The sequence below is a fragment of the Callorhinchus milii genome, unplaced genomic scaffold (genome assembly GCF_018977255.1).
Source record: "Callorhinchus milii isolate IMCB2004 unplaced genomic scaffold, IMCB_Cmil_1.0 Scaffold1, whole genome shotgun sequence".
NCBI lineage: Eukaryota > Metazoa > Chordata > Chondrichthyes > Chimaeriformes > Callorhinchidae > Callorhinchus > Callorhinchus milii.
The window spans coordinates 97,220,989-97,245,087 of record NW_024704742.1 but is presented as its reverse complement, the minus strand read 5'-3'; the positions used below and the strand labels follow the sequence as shown (position 1 = coordinate 97,245,087).

The following is a 24,099-nucleotide window of genomic DNA, read 5'->3' as shown; positions in this document are numbered from 1 at the left end:
ATTTCCTGTATCTTAAATGTTGAAAGTATCATCTTGTAGTATTTGTCTTTTGCCACGATTCTGTGATATTCAGCCATCTATTGTTTAAGACATTGCTAATCAGCAACCTGAAGAAACCCAGTGATATACAAAGCAAATAAAGTCCCATGAAGTAAATAAACTCCCTCCACCTCTCATGTATGATAATCGATCGTTGGTTCACCCCCCTCCCCCCATTGATTTCAAGGTTCTTGCACCATTTTTGTCCAGATTTTCTTGTATTAAGGGAAAGTTGGCATACTTCCAGATGACGCCCAGTTTATTAAAAGCCCAACTGCTTTTCCAACTTTAGCTAATGGCTCTCTTCCAATATTTGCATTACTGACAGTTGTACTCGCATGATTGGTGAAATGGATTATATTCTGTATTGCTTCGTCTCTGAGTTGGATGTTAACATTGGTCTCATAAGTGGGATCTACCCTACCGACAGCACCTGTCAAAGTCACAAATAACGTTCTCTCTGTAACTAGGACTCCCTCTGCCTCCTTAGTCTGCTGGATCTCTCTGCTGCTTTTGATGCAGTTGATCATGTAATCTTCCTCGACTGCCTCTTCTTACTTCAGATTGAATCTGAAGATCTTCCTCTTTGATCGTACCTCTATCCCCATCTTGGTGTCGAACTCCACCACGGTGCAGATTGACTTCAAGATCCTCGCACTTGTTTACAAATCCCCACGCCTTGACATCTCCACATGTATGCGGATGACACACAACTCTACCTCTCTGCCTCCACCCTCGACTCCAGGGCCACTGCTGTCCTGATAGAATGTCAGTCAGACATCAAGTCCTGGATGAGAGCTAACTTTCTACAATTGAACGACAACAAGACCGAGGCCCTCCTGATTGGGTCAAGTCAACGGCTCCACACCTCAGGCGCTGACAGCACCATCATCCATGGATGCGCACTCCACCTCACTGAGCCAGTCCGGAACCTTGGAGTCTTGTTTGACCCTCAACTGTCTTTTCTACCCCACATCCGTGCCATGACCCGCTCTGTCTTCCCCCACCTCCGCAACATTGCCCGGCTCTGCCCTTCACCCTCCCCACTCCCGACCCCCAGCTCGGGTCCAAATCCCTGACTGTCCAGCGCCTTGGGATTTCCTCTTGATGTGAAAGGCACTATTATTATAATAATCCTTGCATTTGATATAGCGTCTTATCGCATCTTCTAGATGTCTCAAAGCACTTCATAGAATATACTGTAAAGTTCATTGTGTTACAGCAGCTGGCACCAAGGTGACTGCCTCTCTTTTGCTGACAGAGCCAGTCTCCACAATTCCGTTGTTACAATGATTTCTAAAAACTCTTAATACATAGACATGTATACATATATGCATATTCACTCTAGATATATAGTAATCAAAAAAATACATTTCGACGAAGCCTATATTAACATCTGGCTTCCCGTTTGTCCCCTCTGTTTCACCATTGGCGACTATGCTTTCAGCCACTACAACCCGAAACCTCCCCAATCTCCAGCTCGGAAGTGGAATATTGTGATCTTGGTCATGTACTACATTTGGGGAAATTTAAAAAAAATCTCAGAGTTGAGCAGAATGACAAGGTTGCATAACATAACATGTAGGAGCAGGAGTAGGCCATATGGCCCTTCGAGCCTGCCTCGCCATTCAATCATGGCTGATCTTCTAATCTAACCAGCTAATAACCTCACCATGCCTTATCCCCATATCCCTTAATCCCTTTTGCAATAAGAAATCTATCTCAGTCTTGAATATGTTCAAGGACTGAGCGTCAACAGCCCTTTGGGGTAGTGAGTTCCATACATTCACCACCCTTTGAGTGAATAGGTTCCTCCTCAACTCTGTGCGAAAGGGCTGGTCTCTGATTTTAAGGTTGTGACCCCTGGTATTAGTTTCTCTAACCAGGGGAAACAATCTCCCACTATCTACTCTATCATGCCCTTTGATGATCTTATAGGTTTCTATAAGATTCCCTCTAATTCATCTATATTCTAGAGAATATAAGCCAAAATTGGTCAGCCTATCCTGGTAACATCCCCTTCATCCCTGGTACGAACCTAGTAAATCTACACTGCACCCCCTCCAAGGCATGTAGTCCTTCCTTAAATAAGGCGACCAAAACTGCACACAGTAACAAGGATACAGACCAAAACTGCATACCACTAATGGGAGGAGACTCCATGAAACGGTCAATCATAGTAGATGCAGCATGTGACATGAATGACAGTCCAAATATAGTATGCATCTTCAGTCAGAAGCATAGAGTGGGTGGTCTGCTCTGAGGCCCCAACTATCGTGGGTGCTAGTTTAGTTTATTCCGATATGATTTCCAACTCTTATCTCTTCCACACCACCTTTAATTCCAGATCTATTGCTATTCAGGCAATAAGCCATAGTTTTCTGCAATTGAATGGCAAAGTAAACTGAAGCCACCTTGCTAATTCAGCATTCCTCTAATTCTATTATGGAAAATTCTTAAATTCTATCTTAACTTGGAAGCCAATTTTCTCAGTACTTAAAAATAGCTTCCAAATTAAAACTGAATTTAAGAGGTTTATGTTATTCTGTGCGATCATAAATTGCAAGACAAAATAATTTTTTACACTATATATAAAGATGTTTTTTAACCAGTTTTCACTTATAAATCCCAAATGTTGTGGGTGAAACTTAATTGGTAACATTTTTTATTTCAAATTTTATTTTTAAGAAACTTGCTGTTTCTATTTACAATCCATGATCGAACCACAGATGTTTACAGCACACAAGAAGGTCATTGTGTCTGTGTTGGTTCTTTTAAGAGCAATCCTTCAGCTTACTCCTTGTTGGGTATTTATTTAGGTCATTTTGAAAGTTAAAATGGATTCTGCCTGAACTCTTGCTAATATTCTGAACCATGATTTGCTGCACTATTGGTCTGGATATGTATGCAAAGTACCATTGTACATGCAGGTGAGCAGTTTCTGGAAATGTGATCATAGACTGGTAAGCCAGTTCTGGAATAAGTGTGTATTCAAAAACATTGATCTGGTTTGTTGTCTCAATCTGTGAAGGTCTTTTTTTAAAAAACAAAACAAGTACTAGTATCTGGCTTGATTGATTGAATTTTATTAACATTACAAAGTAAATCCCGTTTTTCACTGATTTACCTGTTTTGTTAAATTCCCCTCCCACTGATTATCTTCTTCTTTGATTGAAAAATAGTCCTGGGAAACCCCTGATAAATACTTGGGGTTTTAGTTTAGAGATTAAAACTGACATTAATGGTCCTTGTCTGCAGAGGGCCAAAAGTTTCTCTAAATATCAAAATATACTCATAATTTGTTATCAAGGTATGTGTGTGTGTGTGTAAAAAAAATAGAAATGACTTCTTGGAATTTTTATTCAGAAAGTATCAAGTATATTTCTTCATAATTTCATCCTCATGGAATTTTAATTCCTGATTCGTAGATGTATCTGAATTGCCGGATTTTGATGGCTGCATTTCAAATGGAGGCTATATTATGAAGCTCTGAGATATGATTAATGTCCCACTAGGGGGCTCATCAATTTTAGAGTGAGTTATAGTTCCTATCTTCAGTAAAATATTTCAAACCTCAAAAATCTTTATAATTTATTCTGTCGGTCCTATATGTCGGAAATGAATTGGATAAACATTAAAGCTGGATTCATTGATGCTAGATGGGAACTCTTCCAATACCCACAGCCTGCTGAGCGGAGAGAGCAGTCAGGTTGATATGGGGTCAGCAGGTCACAGGGGTAGGAAGGAGCAAGTCATTGGAGGGCCTTGAAGGCGAGGATGAGGATTTGGAATTCTATCCTCTGGGGAATTGGGAGCCAGTGGAGCTGGGCGAGGGTGGGGGTGATAGGGTCACGGAGCCTAGTGTGGTAGAGGACATGTGCTGTGGAGTTCTGAATGATCTGCAGCTTGTGGAGGGAAGAGTTGGGAAAGCCGACGGGCCCAGTTCAGTGAGGTGGAGTTTGCATTCATGGGTGGTGATGCTGCCAGTGTCTGAGGTGCGGAGGCGCTGACAGGACCCAATCAGGAGAGCCTCGGTCTTGTTGACGTTCAACTATAGAAAGTTAGCTCTCATCCAGGACTTGATGTCTGACAGGCAGCCGTCAGGATATCAGATGTCCTGGAATCGAGGGCGGAGGCAGAGAGATAGAGTTGGGAGTCATCCACATACATGTGGAAGTTGACCCATGTCTGTGAATGATGTCACCAAGAGGGAGCATGTACACGTTGAAGAGGAAAGGACCAAGGACAGAGCCCTGAGGAACACGCACGAGACTGTGCGGGGGCTGGAGGGGAAGCTGTTTGTGGAGGCAAAGTGGAAACGGTGTGAGAGGTAGGATCTGATCCATTCAAGGAAAGGACCATGAAGGTTGCGGTGAGAGGAGAGGCTGTGGAGGATAGAATGGTCGATGGTATCAAAGGCAGCAGAGAGGACAAGGAGAACGAGGGGACAGAGGGAGCCCTGGTCACAGATGGAAATTCGATTGGAGGGGTTTGTATAGCGAGTGGTGAGAGAGGAAGGTGCGAAGCTGGGAAACGACTAGTTCAAGAACCTTGGAAAGGAAAGGGAGGTTGGAGATGGGTTGGTAATTTGAGAGCAGAGATCGATCCAGGGAAGGTTTTTTTTTTGAAGATTATTAAGGTTTATTAACTCTGCATGTATGATTTTACTGATTTCTTTCAGTCATTACCTGCTACAAAATATTTTGTGTTGTATTACAGGAAATGCAGTACTCACAAACCTCGAAGTTAAAGAAAATGCATTGGTAAGGGTTTTTTTTTGGCGTTTATTTTGTGTTTGATTTCATACTGTGCAATATGGACCATTGGATTGAAATTGAAAATGTAAGGCTCAAAGTTAAGTTTCAGTGGCGAGTATTGATAGACTCCATTATCTACACTCCTCCATTAATTCAATAGTTGGCCAACAGCAGACCTGCATCCATCATCATGGACAGAAAATAAGCATTTGGATAAATTAAAAAGTGATTGTGGAGAGTCAATGTTGTTTTATGATAGCTAGACTAATTTTATAGAGTTCTTTGACACAGTCACTGAGATGTGAAACAGGTGATCAATCAATGTCATCTGCATGAACTTTCAGAAGGCATGTCCTAATGTTTTCCACAAGAGATTACTACCTGAATTAAGTGCATGGAAATGGAGACTTTGAATGAATGGGAATAGCAGAGACACAAATAATGTTTCCAGCCCTTCTGGTAGCCAAATATTATTTAATTATACTAGCTGCAATAATCTAAATATAAAAAAAAACAAATCGTCTAGTTGGTGATTGATAAGTTTCAGAGATGTTGTAATTGTTTAAAGTTTGATTTTACATCTGTGTTTATTTGTTTTCCAGAGTGAGTTGGATGTACCATTCAAAGTAAAAGCTGGGCATATTGGTAAGTGTTTCGCTTCTACTGCAACTGATGAGATTTAACTTTTTGGAGCCTCTTTCAACACATAGATATTTATGAGCCTACAAAGTCTCGATCTGGGTTTTGGATCCACAGTTTTCTGACTCTAAAGGCAAGACTCCTACCAACTGATTATATACAAAACAACCAACAAGATTACATTTGTAAGCGTCTTTCACATCGGGAGGACGTCCCAAGGCGCTGGACTGAGTACAGCATTTCAGACCCGAGCTGGGGTCGGTGAGAGGGGAAGGGGAGTGGCCGATGGCATGGTCGAAGAGGAGGGTCTTGAGGCGGAACTTGAAGGAGGCTAAGGAGGGGGCGAGACAGAGTGACTGGGGGATGGAATTCCAGAGGTTGGGGGCGGAGTGGCTGAAGGCTCTCCCGCCAGTGGTGGGGCGGGTGGGTCGGGGAATTTGAAGGTGGGGAAGGAGACATTATATAAAATACATTATATACATTATTATAATTTATACATTATATGAAATATATTGTATAATGTATCAATGATTTTGATGGTAACTGTTTTGCCTCTAATCTTGACCACATTAATCTTTGCCTAAAGCAGATGAGGAATACGTTTGTTACATGCAGAAGGATGTATCACTTCACTTGATTTCAAATCACTTAATTCCCTCGCACCTCCCTACCTATCCAACCTGCTTACCTCCCACTCCACCAACTGCTGCCTCTGCTCAACTGGTTCCGGCCTCCTAATTGCCCCTCGTTGCATCCGTTCCACCATTGGTGGCTGTGCCTTCAGCCGCTACGCCCTCAAACTCTGGAACTCTCTCCCTCGATCCCTCCGCCTTGCCTTCTCCTTCCCCACCTTCAAATCCCGCCTAAAGACCTTCCTTTTTGATTGTGCTTATGGTCACCTACCCACTCCCCTTGGCTCATTGTCAGACTCCACCACTGTGAAGCGCTCCAGGATGCTACCTGTGTGAAGGGCGCTAAATAAATGCAAGTTGTTGTTAGGATGCTCCCTCATTCTTTTCATCCCATCTATTCTGTGCGTAATTGGCTGCCATGTTTTGCCCACAAATATATAGTCAATTCACTTCACAGTATATTCTGTGAAGCGCTTTGAGACGTCTCGAAGACGTGATCAGGCGCTATATCAAATGCAAGGATTATTATTTTATAACATCTTTCAACTCTTAGTACTTTTTCATTTAACTACTTTTGCATGTTTCAGCCAAACTTCAACTGAAGATTCCATGGAATAATCTCTATAATCAACCGGTAGATGCTATACTTGACGGAGTTTATTTGCTTGTGGTTCCTAGTGCCAGTGAGTAAAACTTTTTTACAATAATTTTTCAGATCAAATCTATAATGAAAACTACGTGAATCTTTTACAGAAGTAATGTTATGCATGCAATGTTTATAGTACAAATCAAGTAGCATTTGTAAATGGGAAGTGTATACTATATATTAACTAAACCTTGTTTAAAGCTGGTTAGTGTAAAGAAAATTTCTTGGAAACCTATCTTAGAAAGCTTCGATGGATGCTGCTTAGTCTTTGATGGTGGTTACTCTAGTTGTACCATATATGATAATATGGTATACATTTGATCTTGATTAGACTTTTTGATCACAAATAATATGCCGAAATGTATGTCAACAGTGAATTTTGCAATCTCACCTTTCAGCGCTTTGGGACTCCTCCCGACGTGAAAGGCGCTCTATAAATATAATTTTGTTGTTGTTTTGTAGCATGAATAATACATTAGAATACATTAGAATATACAGCACAGAAACAGGCCATTTGGCCCAACTGGTCTATGCGGGTGTTTATGCTCCATGTGAGCCACCTCTGCCCTTCCTCAACTAAGTCTTCAAGCATAACCTTCTATTCCTTTCTCCCTCATGTACCTATCTAGCTTCCTCTTAAATGCATCTATGCTATTTGATCTATAACGCCGTGTGGTAGTATGTTCCACATTCCCACTACTCTGTGTAAAGAAATTTCTTCTAACTTCCCTGTTTGATCTATTTGTGACTATTTTATATTGATGGCCCCTGGTTTTGGTCTCCCCACAAGTAGAAACATCTTCCCTACATCTACCTTATCAAAACCTTTCATCATTTCAAAGACCTCTATCAGGTCAACCCTTACCCTCTTTTCAAGAGAAAAGAATCCAGGTATGTTCAGCCTTTCCTGATAGGTATAACCCTTCAGTTCTGGGATCATCCTTGTGAATCTCCTTTGCACCCTCTCCAGTGCCTCCACATCCCTTCTATAATGTGGGGACCAGAATAAGTCTTAGGCAATTGATCTATACTATGATTTCCAAACCAAGAAAAAGTTTGAATGAAATCTAAGTTAACTCCTGTTTTTGTTTTCCACTCATCACTTGCCCAAATGAATAAGTACGAGGAAAAGCAACTATTCGTCTAATTGAAGTTTGTTTCTGAATTTCATCTATTAAGCCAGTTGAAAGAATAGATATATATTTTTTTAAAAATGTGCTTGATAAATTGACTTAAATAATATTGGAATTGTATAATACTATATTTGAATTGCATGTTCCAGGTATAACATATGATGCAGAGAAAGAAAGACGGCAGCTTCACGAACTCAAACAAAGGGAATTAAAGAGAATTGAAGAAGCAAAGCAAAAGGTTGCTGACAAAGGTAAAGTACACAAACAACTTGCATTTATATAACACTATTCACGTAGGAAAACATCTGAGTGCTTCACAATGACTGGATTGGATGCCAAGCAAGGGAGAAGTGGTGAGGTTACTACAGGCGCAGAAGAGGTAGATTTGAAGATAGGATTTTAAAGACAGAGGAGCAAGCAAGAAGGATAGAGGCAGGAATAGAGGCATAGTTACTATAATAATAATAATCCTTGCATTTGATATAGCGCTTTTCACGTCAGGAAAGTACTTCACGGAACACACTGTAAAGTAAATTGACTGTATCTTTGTGGGCGAATGCGGCAGCAATTTGCGCACAGCAATGTCCCACAAACAGTCGTAGATTGAAAATGACCAATTTATTATTTTTTTTGGTTTTGGAGTGATTATTAGGCGTGTGGAGTAAGGAAACTTGCTCAAGGTTTCGCCCTGCCTGGAATTGAAGTACTGAAGGCTCGGCCACGCTGGCACAAAGGGCCCCAGGCTTATGTAGCTGAGTGGGAGGGTGGGGGGGTGCGAGGTAAAAGCAGATCAGAGAGAAGAGGGCATGAAGGAAATTATATATGAGTGAGGACCTTGAAGTCTATATGTTTGAAGACTGAGAGCCAATAGAGCTTGGTGAGAGTTAGGATGATTGGTAAGCAGAGTTTGGTGGAGTGAGGATATGGAAGGTGGAGTTTTGATTAAGCCCATTAGAAATGAAGTATATCTCTTCCAGCACCATAAAACCGTTTTATGCTTTCACTTGTAAATGTCAGCACATGGTGTATATTTTATAAAGCAGAATATTAATGGTAAATCGGGAATATAATACAAAGCTTCCGTAACTTTCTTGGTGATCGGCAATGTTTCTTTGTTTCCCCACAATTTATTTCAGGGATAAATTTATTTTGCATATTAAAACATTTATTTAAAACCTATAATAATATTAATCCTTGCATTTGCTGTCGTATCACATGAGAACATCTCAAAACATCTTGAGAGTTTTCTGTAGAGTGTAGTGACTGTATTTTGGGAACATGGCAGCCAATTTGTGCACAGTAGTGTTCCACAAACAGCCACAAAGTAAATGGAATTTTTTTTTCTCTGACTGATTTTTGTTACTGGCACTAGGAGAAATTCTTTAGTGTCTACCTGAACAGGCAAACAGGGTGTACTTCTCACCTGAACCTTTCCAATTTCCTTCCATATCCTTTACTTTTAATATCATCTCCCACTTTAAACTCATATTTTATTCTTCATACCCTCAAAGATATCTTGCCAAAATATTACAGGGAGATTGTCCACCTGGGTCTAGACCAAATCTTTTAGCATTCTTAAATTTATCCTTAATTTTGGTTTTCTCTAAGTCTTTATAAGAACTAGAGAAAATTGATGTTAAAGTTAAGACTGAATTGAACTATTTGCCAAATTCTAGATGCTCTAAAATTAGAGTAAGTCTAGACTTGGGTGAAATTTACCCCCTCAGTTTTTTAAAAAGGCTTCTTAGTGTTTTCAACCTTAATTTTTACTCAGAAAATAACCATTGTCGTCTCTGGACACTAGATATTGCTTTAGTTCCACATTCGTATTGAGTCCTTCATCAATAGATAATATATTGTATTTTCTGTATTTTGGTGAAAAGTATGCATATTTATTTCTCGATTCCCCAATATTCATCTGTTCCCACATTACGTAATTTCAAATTGACATCCTTTTCTGCACACAAAATTTTCACCAAGTCTCTGGGTATATACTTGTCATCTTGTTCAAATCCAAATCATCTATGTCTGAAATAACTTGTGTGTTGTATTCCTTGCCTCATTTTTTTNCTGATGAGTACAAGTTCAGATCTGTAAGCCTTTTCTAATGCAGTGGAAGCTACTTTAACTGGACCCCTGTCGCTTTTAAGGGCTAGCAAATGCACATTTGGTCTCTCTCCTTCCCCCACCACCACCACCAAGTTTAAGATAATGGTTGTTTAATTTTTCATGTTGCAGTGCTTCATGATGAAGCAAGATGACATGTGGTAGTGTGATTTTTACCATTATTAAATCCTTTCCTTTTCAGGGAAACCAAAAGAAGAAAAGCAAGACACGTTTGTTGAAAAGTTGGTTACTCAGGTTATTAAGAATTTGCAGGTTCAAATTACCAACATCCATATTCGTTATGAAGATAACGTGAGTATTTAATTTCTTTTATAGATTGTGTTTAAACAAAATGTATATTTTTGGGTGTTTTGAACATTATTGCAAATGTTCACTTTGATATGTTCTGAGGCAAATATTTTGCTGAAACTTTGTTGGTAAAAGTCACATGATTTGCTCCTAAAATTTTGACTTATTTGCATTTTAAATTTATTTCTAAAAAAATACTTTGTTCAGAACTCTGAATCTGATGTAGAAATAAAACTTTTTATTCCAATACTTAAAAGGGTATGGGGAAATAGAAAATACAATTACTTATCATAGAATTGTACAGCGCAGAAGGAGGCCATTCGGCCCATCGTGTCTCTACCAGCTTTTTGAGAAGAGCTATCCAAATCAATCCCACTAACTCGCTCTCTCCCCATAGCCCAGCAAACTTGTCCTCCCCAAATAATTATCTACTTCTCTCTTAAAAGCTATTATCAAGTCGGCTTTCTCCATCCTTTCAGACAATGCATTTCAGATCCGAACAACTCTCTGTAAAAAAAAAAAAAAAAAAAAAAATTCTCCTCACCTCCCTTCTGTTTCTTTTAGCAACTATTTTAAATCAGCGTCCTCGGGTTACCAACCCACCCACCAGTGGAAATAGTTTCTCCTTGTTCACCCTATCGAATCCCCTCCTAATTTTGAATACTTCTATTGAGTCTCCACTTAACTTTCTCTCCTCCAAGGAGAATAATCCTAGCTTCTCTAGCCTCCCCTGATAACTGAAGTCCCTCAGTCCTGGTACTATCCTAGTAAATCTCCTCTCCAATGCCGTGATATCCTTCCTAAAGTGAGGTGCCCAAAACTGAACACAGTACTCTAGCTGAGGCCTAACCAGTGTTTTATAAAGGTTCATCATAACTTCCTGACTTTTGTATTCTATGCCTCTATTTATAAAGCTTTAATATCCCGTATGTTTTTTAACAGCTTTATCTACCTGTCCTACCACCTTCAAAGATTTACTTACATGAACCCCCAGGTCTCTCTCTTCCTTCACCCCCTTTAAGATTGTACCATCAGTTTATATTCCTCATTCTTCCTCCCAAAATGCATCACTTTGCATTTCTCCACATTAAACTTCATCTGCCACGTGTCTGCCCATTTTACCAGTCTGTCTATGTCCTCTTGCAGTCTGCTGCTATCCTCCTCACTGTTTACTACTTTTCCTAGCTTAGCCTTATCTGCAAACTTGGAAATTGTACTCTTTATACCCAAGTCTAGGACATTTATATAGATCAAAAATAGCAGTGGTCCCAATACCGACCCCTGGGGGACACCACTGCACACTTCCCTCCAGTCAGAAAAACAACCGTTCACCACCACTCTCTGCTTTCTGTCTCCCAGCCAGTTCTGTATCCATGCTGCCACTGTCCCTTTAATACAGTGGGCTTCTATTTTGCTTACAAATCTTTTATGTGGCACTTTATCAAACGCCTTTTGAAAATCCATATAAACTACATCAACTGCACTACCTTCATCCACCCTCTCCGTTACTTTATCAAAAAGCTCAATCGGGTTTGTTAGATACGATTTGCCTTTAACAAATCCGTGTTGGCTGTCCTTAGAAAAATATGGGTTAATTAAGTGAAAATGTATTTTGTCCTGGATTACAGTCTTTGGAGGTTTCCCCACTACTGATATTAGGCTTGACTGGCCTGTAGTTCCTGGGTTTATCCTTCTGCCCCTTTTTGTACAGGGGAGTAACATTTGCAACCCTCCAGTGCTCTGGCACCACCCCGGTATCCAAGAATGATTGAAAGATTGTGGCCAGAACCTCCATTATTTCCACCCTTACTTCCCTCAGTAACTTAGGATGAATCTCATTTGGACTGGTGACCTATCTACCTTGAGCGCCGACAACCTTTTTAGTACCTCCTCTCGGTTTAGTCTTATGTTTTCCAATTTCTCTACACGCTCCTCTGATACTGTGGCCTTGACTGCACCCTCTTCTTTTGTGAAGACAGATGCAAAGTACTCATTCAGTACATCAGCCATACCCTTTGCCTCCACAAGAAGATTTCCTCTTTGGTCCCTAATTAGACCCGCCCTACCTTTGGCTAACCTTTTATTCTTTATATGCTTTAAAATACCTTAGGGTTCCCTTTTGTGTTACCTGCTAATCTTTTCTCAAACATACTCTTTGCCCCTCTGATTTCCTTTTTCAGTTCTCCTCTGTACTTTCTATATTCTATTTGATTATATTTTGTATTTTGGATATGACACTTATCATGAGCCTCCTTTTTCTGTTTTAATCCCAATTTCCTTATTCATCCAGAGTGGTTTGGATGCCGTACACTTGTTCTGTTCCCGAACTATCTCCTTACTCGATAGCTGTTTTACCTGCCAATCTTTCTTTCAGTCCACCTTGGCTAGGTCCCTTTTTAACTCACTGAAATTATCCCTCTTCCAGTTAAATATCTTCACCTTTGACTGTACCTTGTCCCTTTCCATAAGTACTCTAAACCTAATGATGTTGTGATCACTGTTGTCCAGACAGATATTCTCCTATTGAAACCTGCTCCACTTAACTTACTTCATTCCCCAGAACAAGATCCAGCACTGCCTCCTTCCTCATTGGGCTGGAAACATATTGATCCAGAAAGTTATCCTGTACACATTTTAGGAATCCTCCCCCTTCCTTTCCCTTTACATTGTTATTATGCCAGTTTAGGATAATTGAAGTCCTCCATTATCACTACTCTATTGGTTTTGCATCTTTCTGAAATCTGCTTGCAGATTTGCTCGTCTATCTACTTCCCACTATTTTGTGGTCTATAGTATACACCTAACATAGTAAGAGCTCATTTTCTGCTTCTTAACACTAACCAAATAGATTCTGTTCCAGGGCCGTAACCAAGTCTTTAATATTGCCACCCCCAACCCTCCATTTTTTTCATTCTCTATCTCGCCTGAATACATTGTAGCCAGAATATTCAGCTCCTATTCCTGCCCTTGTGTGAGCCAGGTCTCTGTTATTGCCCCTACATCATAAACCCATGTGGCAACTTGAGGCTGCAGCTCACCAATCTTATTTGTCACACTCCATGCGTTTACGCACATGCACTCCAAGATCGACTTAGTTTAACATAACATAACATGTAGGAGCAGGAGTAGGCCATTCGGCCCTTCGAGTCTGCCCCGCCATTCAATCATGGCTGATCTTCTAATCTAACTCCAGCTAATACCCTAACCCGGCCTTATCCCCATATCCCTTAATACCTTTTGCAATAAGAAATCTATCTCTCTTACTCTTGAACATGTTCAAGGACTGAGCGTCAACAGCCCTTTGGGGTAGTGAGTTCCATACATTAACCACCCTTTGAGTGAAGAAGTTCTTCCTCAACTCAGTGCGAAAGGGCTGGCCTCTGATTTTAAGGTTGTGACCCCTGGTTTTAGTTTCTCCAACCAGGGGAAACAATCTCCCACTATCTACTCTATCATGCCCTTTGATGATCTTATAGGTTTATTCTGCATTTCTCCCCCGTCTAATCCAGTTAGTTTGGACCGTTAGTTTGGATTTGGTCCAGGCGCGTTCAGCAGCTTGCACTGGTGTACCGGGGGACTTGCGGGAGTATGAGACAGTCCGGGAGGTGAGGGGGGCAAGGGAGTCCAGAATGGAGGAAAGGAAGTTGTGGAGAAAGTAGAGTGAGGAGGAGAGATCGATCAGTAAGAGCCAGAGGTGTAGGAGTTCAAATGACTCCAGGGCAGTGGAGAGGGAGGAAAGTTTTTTCCATGAACGGTATGTAATGGTGGAGGGTTGGGAAAGGGGAAGGGATACTGAGGTGTTGAGGGAGATAAAGTGGTGGTCCGAGATGGCTTTATCTCCACACGCCTAATAATAATCCCTCCAAAAAAAACAATAATAAATTGGTCATTTTAAATCCATGACTGTTTGTGGGACATTGCTGTGCGCAATTGGCTGCCGCGTTCGCCCACAAATATACAGTCAATTCACTTTACAGTGTGTGTTCTGTGAAGCGCTTTGGGACGTCCTCCCGACGTGAAAAGCGCAATATCAAATGCAAGGATTATTATTATTATATATTCTGTGAAGCGCTTTGGGACGTCAAGAAGACGTGAAAAGCGCTATATCAAATGCAAGGTTTATTATTATTTATCGACGATGGTGCTGTCCAAGACGGTGAGGCTTCGGGTGATCACCAGGTCAACGGGGTGGCCACTGTCATCTGTGGGGGAGTGGATGAGGAGGGAGAAGTTAAGGGAAGAGAGGAGGGAGGAGAAGTTGGCAGAGGTCCATGAACTCTTCAGCCTCCCGTATGCTATGTTGTGACACCAGCCTCTCCTCAAGCTCAGAAACTCTGAGCTCAAGCGGCTGGAGGCACTTCCTACACTTCCTACACATGTGTCTGTCCAGGGCACACAAACCATCCTGGAGTTCCCACATGGCACATATTGTGCATGCAACTGGTCTCAGCTGCTTTGCCATATTTCCAGACATGTTTTATATTATCTTAATATACTATATATATTTTATGATTATGCACCTCTTTCCCCTCTGCATTGAATTCCCATTCCTTTACAGAATTCTCACTTTGTTCCACCTCACTCAGTTCCCTCCTCACGCTGCTGGGCTCTCTGCTCAAGTGAGGCTCTCGCAAATCTTCTCCTTTATCTCCTTATTGTAGCAACATTATCTTTAAACCGTCAAGGCAGTATATTTTCATGATCTAGGCGATGTTTGATGATTACCACGTGCTAGTTATTTGATAATTGGTAACTTGATACCCTGAAGCTTTAAAAAAATCACACTTAATTTAAATCCTTCCTCTTGGGACAATAATTTGAATGGATGGGCTAGCAACTTCCGAGATAAATGAGCAGATTTTATGTTAGTGTTTTCTTATTTTCTTTTTTGAAAGGGCAAAAGTAAAATGTTTTAGTCAAAATTTGATTCCTGTAGGGAAGCTTAATTCCTTTTTCTTCCTTGCAATGTTACACATATTCCACAAGGTTGAGTAATAATAAGTCTTGTGTTTGATAATTGTGTTTCTAACATAATCAAGACATTTCACAGTGTATATATAGAAATTGCTGTGACTGTATGTAGTTTGTGGGTGAACACTGAAACCAATTTGTGTACAACAGTATCTCACAAACCGTCATGGAGTGAATGACCAATTTTATTTGGGGAGATTGTTGACCAGGACGCTGGGAGAATTTCCCTTTTCTTTTTGAATAGTCCCTTGGGATCTTTAATGTCACCTGGACAGACAAATGAGAGCTCAGTTTAAAGTCTCATCCGAAGGAAAGTACTTCTGGCAATGTAGCACACCCCCAGCATTGCATTGGTGTCAGCATAGACTATATGGATGTTGAGGACTGATGTGAACCCACACCTTCTGACTCAGAGGCAAAAATGCTACCAACTGAGCCAGGCTGACACCTTACTTCTTGAATGACTTAGAATTGTCAGTATTGTAATAATAGAAACGTTATCCAGATTTTGCAATATGATTCAAATTTGCCATTATTTGGACTTTGATTAGATATAATTATCGGTGTGTTTTTGGAGTTTCATTTTGCAAGATTGTTGTAGGAGGATTAGAACTGAATGATGATACAGCATTTGTCAGAGGGCATGTGGGCTTTTATGTTTATAAAATCTACTTGCTGGAGATGATGAGCAAATAACAAAAATACATTTTGAAAAGTTGAAAATATTTAAAGAATAGTGGAATAGAAGGGTATTCATTTTAACAAATGATGAAGTGATGTTAATATGGTATAGCTGAGGAGACAATTTTAAAAAAGATTTTCATTCCTTTTTAATATTTCCAGCATTTATTGATTTTCTTCTTAACTCTTGATTTTTTTTTACAAAATTACCTCCAGTTTGGGAGTTCTGGGGAAAAAAACAGAATAATGTGTGTCAATATAAAAGTAAATACTAAGATTATGTCATTTCTATCATGTTCATTGTTCATAAAAACCTGCTTTTGAGTAGTTTGGATTTTTTATTTACAGATCACAAATGAAAACTGTCCACTATCGTTTGGAGTGTCACTTCAGAATCTGAGTCTGCAGGTATTATGAGTTTAAAGTTTTAAACCTTGCACCCTTATGATTCATTTTTATTTTTGTGTTGTACGTTTGTGATATAAGTTCACTGAATAAATAGTTACTGTGTGCTAAATAAATGGTGAGACAGCAGGACTCATTGCTGACCACATCAACATTGATTTTACAATAATAACTTTAGCCTGGACTTCCTCAATGGCCTAATGGATAAAGGCACTGCCACTGGACACTAAACCGAGCAAATCAGTAGGTCACAGATTCAAATTCCAATCTGAAATATTACAACAGCAACAACAACAAATTACATTTGTGCAGCGCCTTTCACATCAGGAAGAAGTCCCAAGTCGCTGGACATTCAAGGATTTGGACCCAAGCAGGGGTTTGGGATCAGGAGGTGTGGAGGGTAGGCGGGAGGCCAAAGGCATGGTTGAAGTGGAGGATCTGTGGGATGGAATCCTGATCTCAATTGTGAAAGTATCTCAGATGTTTGGTTATCTGTATGACAGATGATACAACAACAACAAGATTACACTTATATAGTGCCTTTCACGTCGGGAGGACATCCCAAGGCGCTGGACAGTGTACAGCATTTCAGACCCGAGCTGGGGCCAGCGAAGGAGAAGGGAGGGAGGGGAAGGGGTGTGACCGATGGCATGGTTGAAGAGGAGGGTTTTGAGGCAGGACTTGTAGGAGGTTATATTGAAGGAGGATACAGATACCATTAGAAACAACTGTTGCACTCAATTTCTTAATATTGTTTTACAGACAACAGACGTGATTCCATGCCTAGTTGATGACTGTTCACACCTTGTCCATAAGGTAAATAGTAATAGTAACAGTTTGTAGCATTAGAATTCGAAACTTGATAATCCTGGCATTTGATATTGACTATTTGCATGTCCCACAAATGGCCATGGAGTAATTGACCCTTTCACATAGTAATGATATAAAAATCATTGCATTGATCTAATGCCTGTTAAGTCAGTGTTGCAAAGCATACCTCAAAATTTATATAAAGTGCAGTGACTGTATCTGGAGGTGAATGTTACAGCCAATTTGTGGACAACAATGTTCCATAAACAGCCTGAAGTGAATGACTAATTTACTACAACAACAACAAAAAAGGGTATTTATATAGCACCTTTCACTTCAGGGGGACATCCCAAAGCACTGGACAGTCAAGGGTTTACACTCGTCCTGGGGATTGGAGCTGAGGGGTGGCGGTCAAGGGGGGTGGAGGTGAGAGGATGACCGAAGGCATGGTCAAAGAAGATGGAAAGGGACAAGGAGCAATCAAAGGTGAAGATACTCAACTGGAAGAGGGCTAATTTCAGTGATAAAAAGGGGTCTAGCTAAGGTGGACTGGAAAGAAAGAATGGCAGGTAAAATAGCTAATGAGCAATAAGAAGCCTTCAAGGTAGAGATAGTTCGGGGTCAGAACAAATACAAATTGGATAAGAATAAACAGAGAAGGTACTAAAAAGATTGTCGGTGCTCAAGGTAGATATGTCACCCGGTCCAGACGGATGTATCCCACAAAGGGTGGAAATATTGGAGGCTGTGGCCACAACTTTCAATCTTTGGACACTGGGGTGGTGCCAAATGACTGGGGGGTTGTAAATGTTACTCACCTGTACAAAAAGGGGCAGAAAAATAAACCGTGGAACTATAGGCCAGTCAGCCTAATGTCAGTAGTGGGGAAACTTTTAGAGACTATAATCCGGGACAAAATAAATTTTCACTTAGAAAAATATGGGTTAATAAAGGACAGCCAACACAAATTTGTTAAAGGCCAATCATGTCCAATAAACCTGATAAAGTTTTTTTAATGAAGTAAAGGAGAGGGTGGATGAAGGTAGTGCAGTTGATGTAGTTTATGGTGCCAGAACACTGGAGGGTTGCAAATGTTACTCCCCTGTACAAAAAGGGGCAGAAGGATAAACCCAGGAACTACAGGCCAGTCAAGTCTAATATCAGTAGTGGGGAAACCTCCAAAGACTGTAATCCAGGACAAAATACATTTTCACTTAATTAACCCATATTTTTCTAAGGACAGCCAACACGGATTTGTTAAAGGCAAATCGTATCTAACAAACCCGATTGAGCTTTTTGATAAAGTAACGGAGAGGGTGGATGAAGGTAGTGCAGTTGATGTAGTTTATATGGATTTTCAAAAGGCGTTTGATAAAGTGCCACATAAAAGATTTGTAAGCAAAATAGAAGCCCACTGTATTAAAGGGACAGTGGCAGCATGGATACAGAACTGGCTGGGAGACAGAAAGCAGAGAGTGGTGGTGAACGGTTGTTTTTCTGACTGGAGGGAAGTGTGCAGTGGTGTCCCCCAGGGGTCGATATTGGGACCACTGCTATTTTTGATCTATATAAATGTCCTAGACTTGGGTATAAAGAGTACAATTTCCAAGTTTGCAGATAAGGCTAAGCTAGGAAAAGTAGTAAACAGTGAGGAGGATAGCAGCAGACTGCAAGAGGACATAGACAGACTGGTAAAATGGGCAGACACGTGGCAGATGAAGTTTAATGTGGAGAAATGCAAAGTGATGCATTTTGGGAGGAAGAATGAGGAATATAAACTGATGGTACAATCTTAAAGGGGGTGAAGGAAGAGAGAGACCTGGGGGTTCATGTAAGTAAATCTTTGAAGGTGGTAGGACAGGTAGATAAAGCTGTTAAAAAAGCATACGGGATATTAAGGCTTTATAAATAGAGGCATAGAATACAAAAGTCAGGAAGTTATGATGAACCTTTATAAAACACTGGTTAGGCCTCAGCTAGAGTACTGTGTTCAGTTTTGGGCACCTCACTTTAGGAAGCATATCAAGGCATTGGAGAGGGTGCAAAGCAGATTCAGTAGGATGGTACCAGGAATGAGGGACTTCAGTTATCAGGAGAGACTAGAGAAGCTAGGATTATTCTCCTTGGAGTAGAGAAGGTTAAGAGGAGACTTAATAGAAGTTTTCAAAATTATGAGGGGCTTGATAGGGTGAACAAGGGGAAACTATTTCCATTGGCGGGTAGGTCGGTAACCCGAGGGCACCAATTTAAAATAGTTGTTAAAAGAAGCAAGGGAGGTGAGGAGAATGTGTTTTAATGTTTCACCCAAAGGATTGCACCTCCAACAACATAGTGCTTTCCCAACACTACATTTGTCAGCCAGTGAGCTCAAGTCCTGTTGTAGGACATGAACCCACAATCTTCTGCCCAGTGGTGAGAGTGCTACCAGTTGACCCAGGCAGACATTTTTTGATACGTGAATGAAGAATCTTCTCCCTTTTTTTAAGCTTATCCGATTGGACAGCCTCTGTGCCTACTGGAATGTCAACACAGTGATGTATTCCAAACACAATTCAAAAGAGGCCTTGGTAAGTTCACTTCTTTGTACCAAATGTAATTTGCTGTTAGGTGTAAATAATCACTGAATAATTCTTTAATTTTGAGGCTAAATTTGACCCTCTTTTACAGCAGGTATATATCCTTCAAGAGGTGGAATATGTTTAACCACCAAGCAATACAAGGAACATAATCTAACCCTCCAGAACTTGTGCTCTTTTACAAGAGATCTCATGCCGCTATTGTTGTGCTTCCCTAAACTAGGTTTGCAACCAAAGCCGTTACTTTATTTGTTCTAATGTTGCATTAGTGATGGTTATTGGTACATATCACAAGCTGAGACAATGAATTTCAAATGTGCAAGTTGGAAAAACGGAAGCAAAAATTATGTTCTGGTAGCAAGACTGATGTACATAATATACGATCTTGGTAAATGGGATTCACAACAAGAACCAAAGTTTAATTCTGAGTTGCTTGGCCAGATGTCATTTTTGCTTCTGTTAATGAGAGCATCTTCATCACTGATAGTTCTTTCATGTAAACACTTCAAGGAAGCTTCTGCTTTATTCGAATCCCACGAGAGGGTTTGATGAAAAGGGCACTTCAAATCATTTGATCATATTCTTCCAGAAAACATGCTTAAGATAAATCCAAAAACAGTTTCATACATTGCACTTATACATGTAAATTCCAGAGATATTTGTTGAAATGGAATGTGCTCTCTCCTGGAGGGACACATCTTTCTTACATAATTCCAGAGAGTAATAGATATAGGTTGGCTCTTGGGAACGCCCAGAGTGCATTGGGGTACTGCTGGAATGTAACCAGCTAAACATGTGCAGCAAAGGAAGGTCTGAATTTATCACATTGTAGTTGAAAACACTGTCTGGCAAGAACAACAACAACAAGATTAAATTTGTATAGCACCTTTCACGTAGGGAGGAGCTACTTGTCCAGCTGGACCACCCTACCCAATAGGGCTTTTGCTTGCAGGGTTACCAAGAGCTCAATGGGAAATGTCCCCAACTCCAGTGACCGGTTTGCCATTCCAAATCTTGGTGATGAGCTAGATTGGCTGGCCTGACATTAGCCATGCCCTTGAGTCCTGTGAGCCTCTCTCAGGAACTGGATTGCTGAGTAAGCCACAGAGGATTGGCTTGATTCTGACTTTCCATTGTCAAATATGTCACCTTGAAGCCAGTTCAGCTTTAAGGAGATCCCCCCCCCCACTTACCTCCCCACAAGAAGGATAGTCACTAGTTGGTCACTAATGTTTCTTTAGTGGGTAATTGACCCATTTAAGGTTGCTAAGGTCTTTTGTTCAAGATTCTTACATTGCACCAGATGCCATTTTTTCCAACTGAACTTTGTATGTTTTTTTTGATAAATTCAGACTTCATTTTGCTTTTTTTCCCCTCCTAGTTCTGCAGTGGCCTGCATGCTGTTTCACAGTTAAGACGTAAAATATGTGGGTTCACCCTGTATGGTTTTCACTTCTTGTCATATTCAGATGCTTCTTTAGCTCAGCTCTTAATGTATTTTCTTGACTGTTTTCTGCTTGAACTTTGGCCAGTGCTGCTCGTGTTGACAAACCACATCAGAATTTAAAAGAAAATGGATTTTTATTCAAGCTTGCAGTTCCAACAGCAGACGAGCAACCCCAAATAATGCAAAAACATGACTTAACATTAACGTGAACTTCTTAACATCTCACCGAGAAATGAAAACTGCCCTGATATACATCTGTTTCAACCAGATCAGATTTTAAATAACAGAATGAAATAGTGAATCTTGACAGAAGGATCCATTTATCTCCATCCTTATTAAATCGTGAATAGCATATTCTGACTAACAGCTATGGTGGATATCTGCCTAATTTCCCCATCCAAATTGGCACACCTTCCTGACCTGTCAGCCTCAACAACTGAAGGATGTGGCAGGATTGCTGCACCACTGAGGCAGTTTGTAAATGTCAGATCAAGTAGAATATGTACAGGAGTCTTTAGATAGCATGACAGAGGTAACTTTGGAACTAACCAAACCTGATCAAAAATTGTGATCCAAACATGTCTTAACTATCGATCACTTTGAAAAAGCAATCATCTCTGACTTTTGTTCTATTTTAGTCGAAACTCTCAACTTTGTTTGTCCATGGTCATAGATTACAGCTTGGTATGGTTATCATCTGTCACTTATTATTTTGGAATATCTCACCAACGTGGACATATCCACAGTATTATATCTTGTGGAGACTGTTTTCAGAGGATAAGACACTATATTTGAATTCTCTTTTTTTCCTGGATTTTTTTGCTGCTCTTCATCTTTTAGAATGACTATGATAACTTGGGTGACATTTCTACTCAATGTAAATTAATCTTTGTGACCAACAACAAAATTATATTTGACATCCCAAGGTGCTGAAAGTAGCACTATGGAAGTCTTAAAACAGGGATTAGAGGCTCTCAGGTGCTGGGAATAACTGATCTAGGTGCTTCAATAGATCAAATCAAACTCATAGATTCTTTAAAGAGAGATCCTCTTAACACTATTTCATACAAGTAAATTGGCAAATCTGAGGAAAATGAGATTCTGCTTGCTATCAGTTAAGTGGCGTCTCATCACAGTTTTCTATTTGGGAGTTCAAGATTGTGATGTGTAAAATATGTTTGTGGCACGGATGGGAATGCCACAATCTGTTTGAGAAGCAAAAATTCTGAGGAGATAAACAAAACATCTTTTTTAAAAAAAACTTTAAAAGAGTATTAAAAGGATAAATGACCTAATAAATATAGCCTTTGATTTTGTAATATGTTGTGGTTGATTGCATTGCCCATTTTATATTTTTGTTGTGAATAAACTTAGTACCTATACTTTAATCTTAAAGAGAGTTAGTGTTTTTTTTCCATTTGTTTTTAAAACCTGTACTGTGTTGCTTCACGTTTCACTTCATTTAATGTTTGTGTCATCAACAATGTTTCCACCAACCTTGGAGTAGTATGTTTTAGTGCTTCACTCGCCTGAAAAATCTCTCCCTATTGTTTCTAAGGATAAAGAACTGAGAATTAGCTTCACAGTGTAACTAAAGATGTAGGGCAAGATCACTTTCAAGTGTGAAACTTTAATATCCTTGAGGATAATTTTGCCAGTGCAACTGAGAATTTCAGTATTTTGAAGTTGAATATCCCTCAAAGAATCAGCAAGCCATACCTGCGTTAAGTAATTTATCATAGCCTTCCTTTGCAGACTCTTTTTCATCATTTGATTATTGAATTTGGCATTTAACATGTGGTGATTTTTTACCTCTTTCAGAAATACATGAAGGATGGAGTTGCAACTGGAGACTTTGTTCCAGAGAACTATCAGTTCAGTAAGTCACACAAGCAGGATACAATACAAAATTGCATTTGTATAACCATTCACGTCGGGAGGATGTTCCAAGGCATTGGACTGTCAGGGATTTGGACCTGAGCTGGGATTGGGGAGGGTGGAGGGTAGAAGGGTGCCAGAAGGCATGATCGAAGAGGAGGGTTTTGAGATGTGCCTTGAAGGAGGCAAGGGAGGGAGCGAGGCGAAGGGAATGTGGAAAGGAGTTTCAAAGGGTGTGGGCAGAAAGGCTGAAGACCCGACTGCCGATGGTGGGGCGGGCCGCACGGGGAACGTGGAGGGATTGAGAGTGAAAGTTCCAAGGTTTCGGGTCGTAGTGGCTGAAAGCATGGCCTCTGTTTCAATGGTGGAACAGAGGGGACAAACAGGAGGCCGGAGCCAGCCAAGTGGAGCCAGTAAAGCAGTGTGAGTAAGCAGGTCGGAGAGATACGATACAAAATTAGATTTAGAAGCCCTCGGTCATTCCTGCTAGAAGATTTCAGGAAGGGTCATGTGCTAGCCTCACTTGCACATTTTTATACAGATAATGTCAAGTGGGCAGCTTGCCGAGACATGGATTCACCTCTCATTCACACACACATACACACGTACACACACACACACATCCCCCACGCGTTCACACTTGTCCAACACAAGCTCATATTTGCACACATGCACACCACGCACTCACGCTCACTGACTCACCAAGCCCATAAGCTTTTACATCAGTCAAAAAAAGCAATTAAATAATAATTTTGTCAATCAATCCACGCCTGTTTGTGGCACATTGAGGGTTTTCAGCGTGGGCAGAAATGCTAAAGTCCTGACCGCCTATGGTGGAGAGATCTGGGCAGGGGACATGGAACGCACAGCCTACTGAGCGAAGGGTGAGGATAGGTTGATATGGGCTCAGCAGGTCATGGGTAGGAAGGAGCAAGGCCATAGAGGGCTTTGAAGGTGAGGACAAGGATTTTGAACTCTGGGGGATGGGGAGCCAGTGGAGCCGGGCGAGGGTGGGGGTGATGGGGTCACGGAGCCTGGTTCCGGAGAGGACACAAGCTGCAGAGTTCTGG

At 40.6% G+C, this 24,099-nt stretch overlaps 1 protein-coding gene across 1 annotated transcript in view; it reads left to right on the top strand.

Moving 5' to 3' along the window:
- Window positions 1-24,099, top strand: part of vps13a (vacuolar protein sorting 13 homolog A) — a 124,650-nt gene that overhangs the window by 2,233 nt on the left and 98,318 nt on the right. Inside the window, exons 2-10 of the mRNA XM_007904924.2 lie at window positions 4,759-4,802; window positions 5,399-5,441; window positions 6,655-6,750; window positions 7,996-8,097; window positions 10,155-10,264; window positions 16,262-16,321; window positions 17,081-17,134; window positions 19,615-19,695; window positions 22,973-23,030. Coding sequence (XP_007903115.2) covers window positions 4,759-4,802; window positions 5,399-5,441; window positions 6,655-6,750; window positions 7,996-8,097; window positions 10,155-10,264; window positions 16,262-16,321; window positions 17,081-17,134; window positions 19,615-19,695; window positions 22,973-23,030 — 648 coding nt within the window. The remainder of the gene's footprint in view (window positions 1-4,758; window positions 4,803-5,398; window positions 5,442-6,654; window positions 6,751-7,995; window positions 8,098-10,154; window positions 10,265-16,261; window positions 16,322-17,080; window positions 17,135-19,614; window positions 19,696-22,972; window positions 23,031-24,099) is intronic.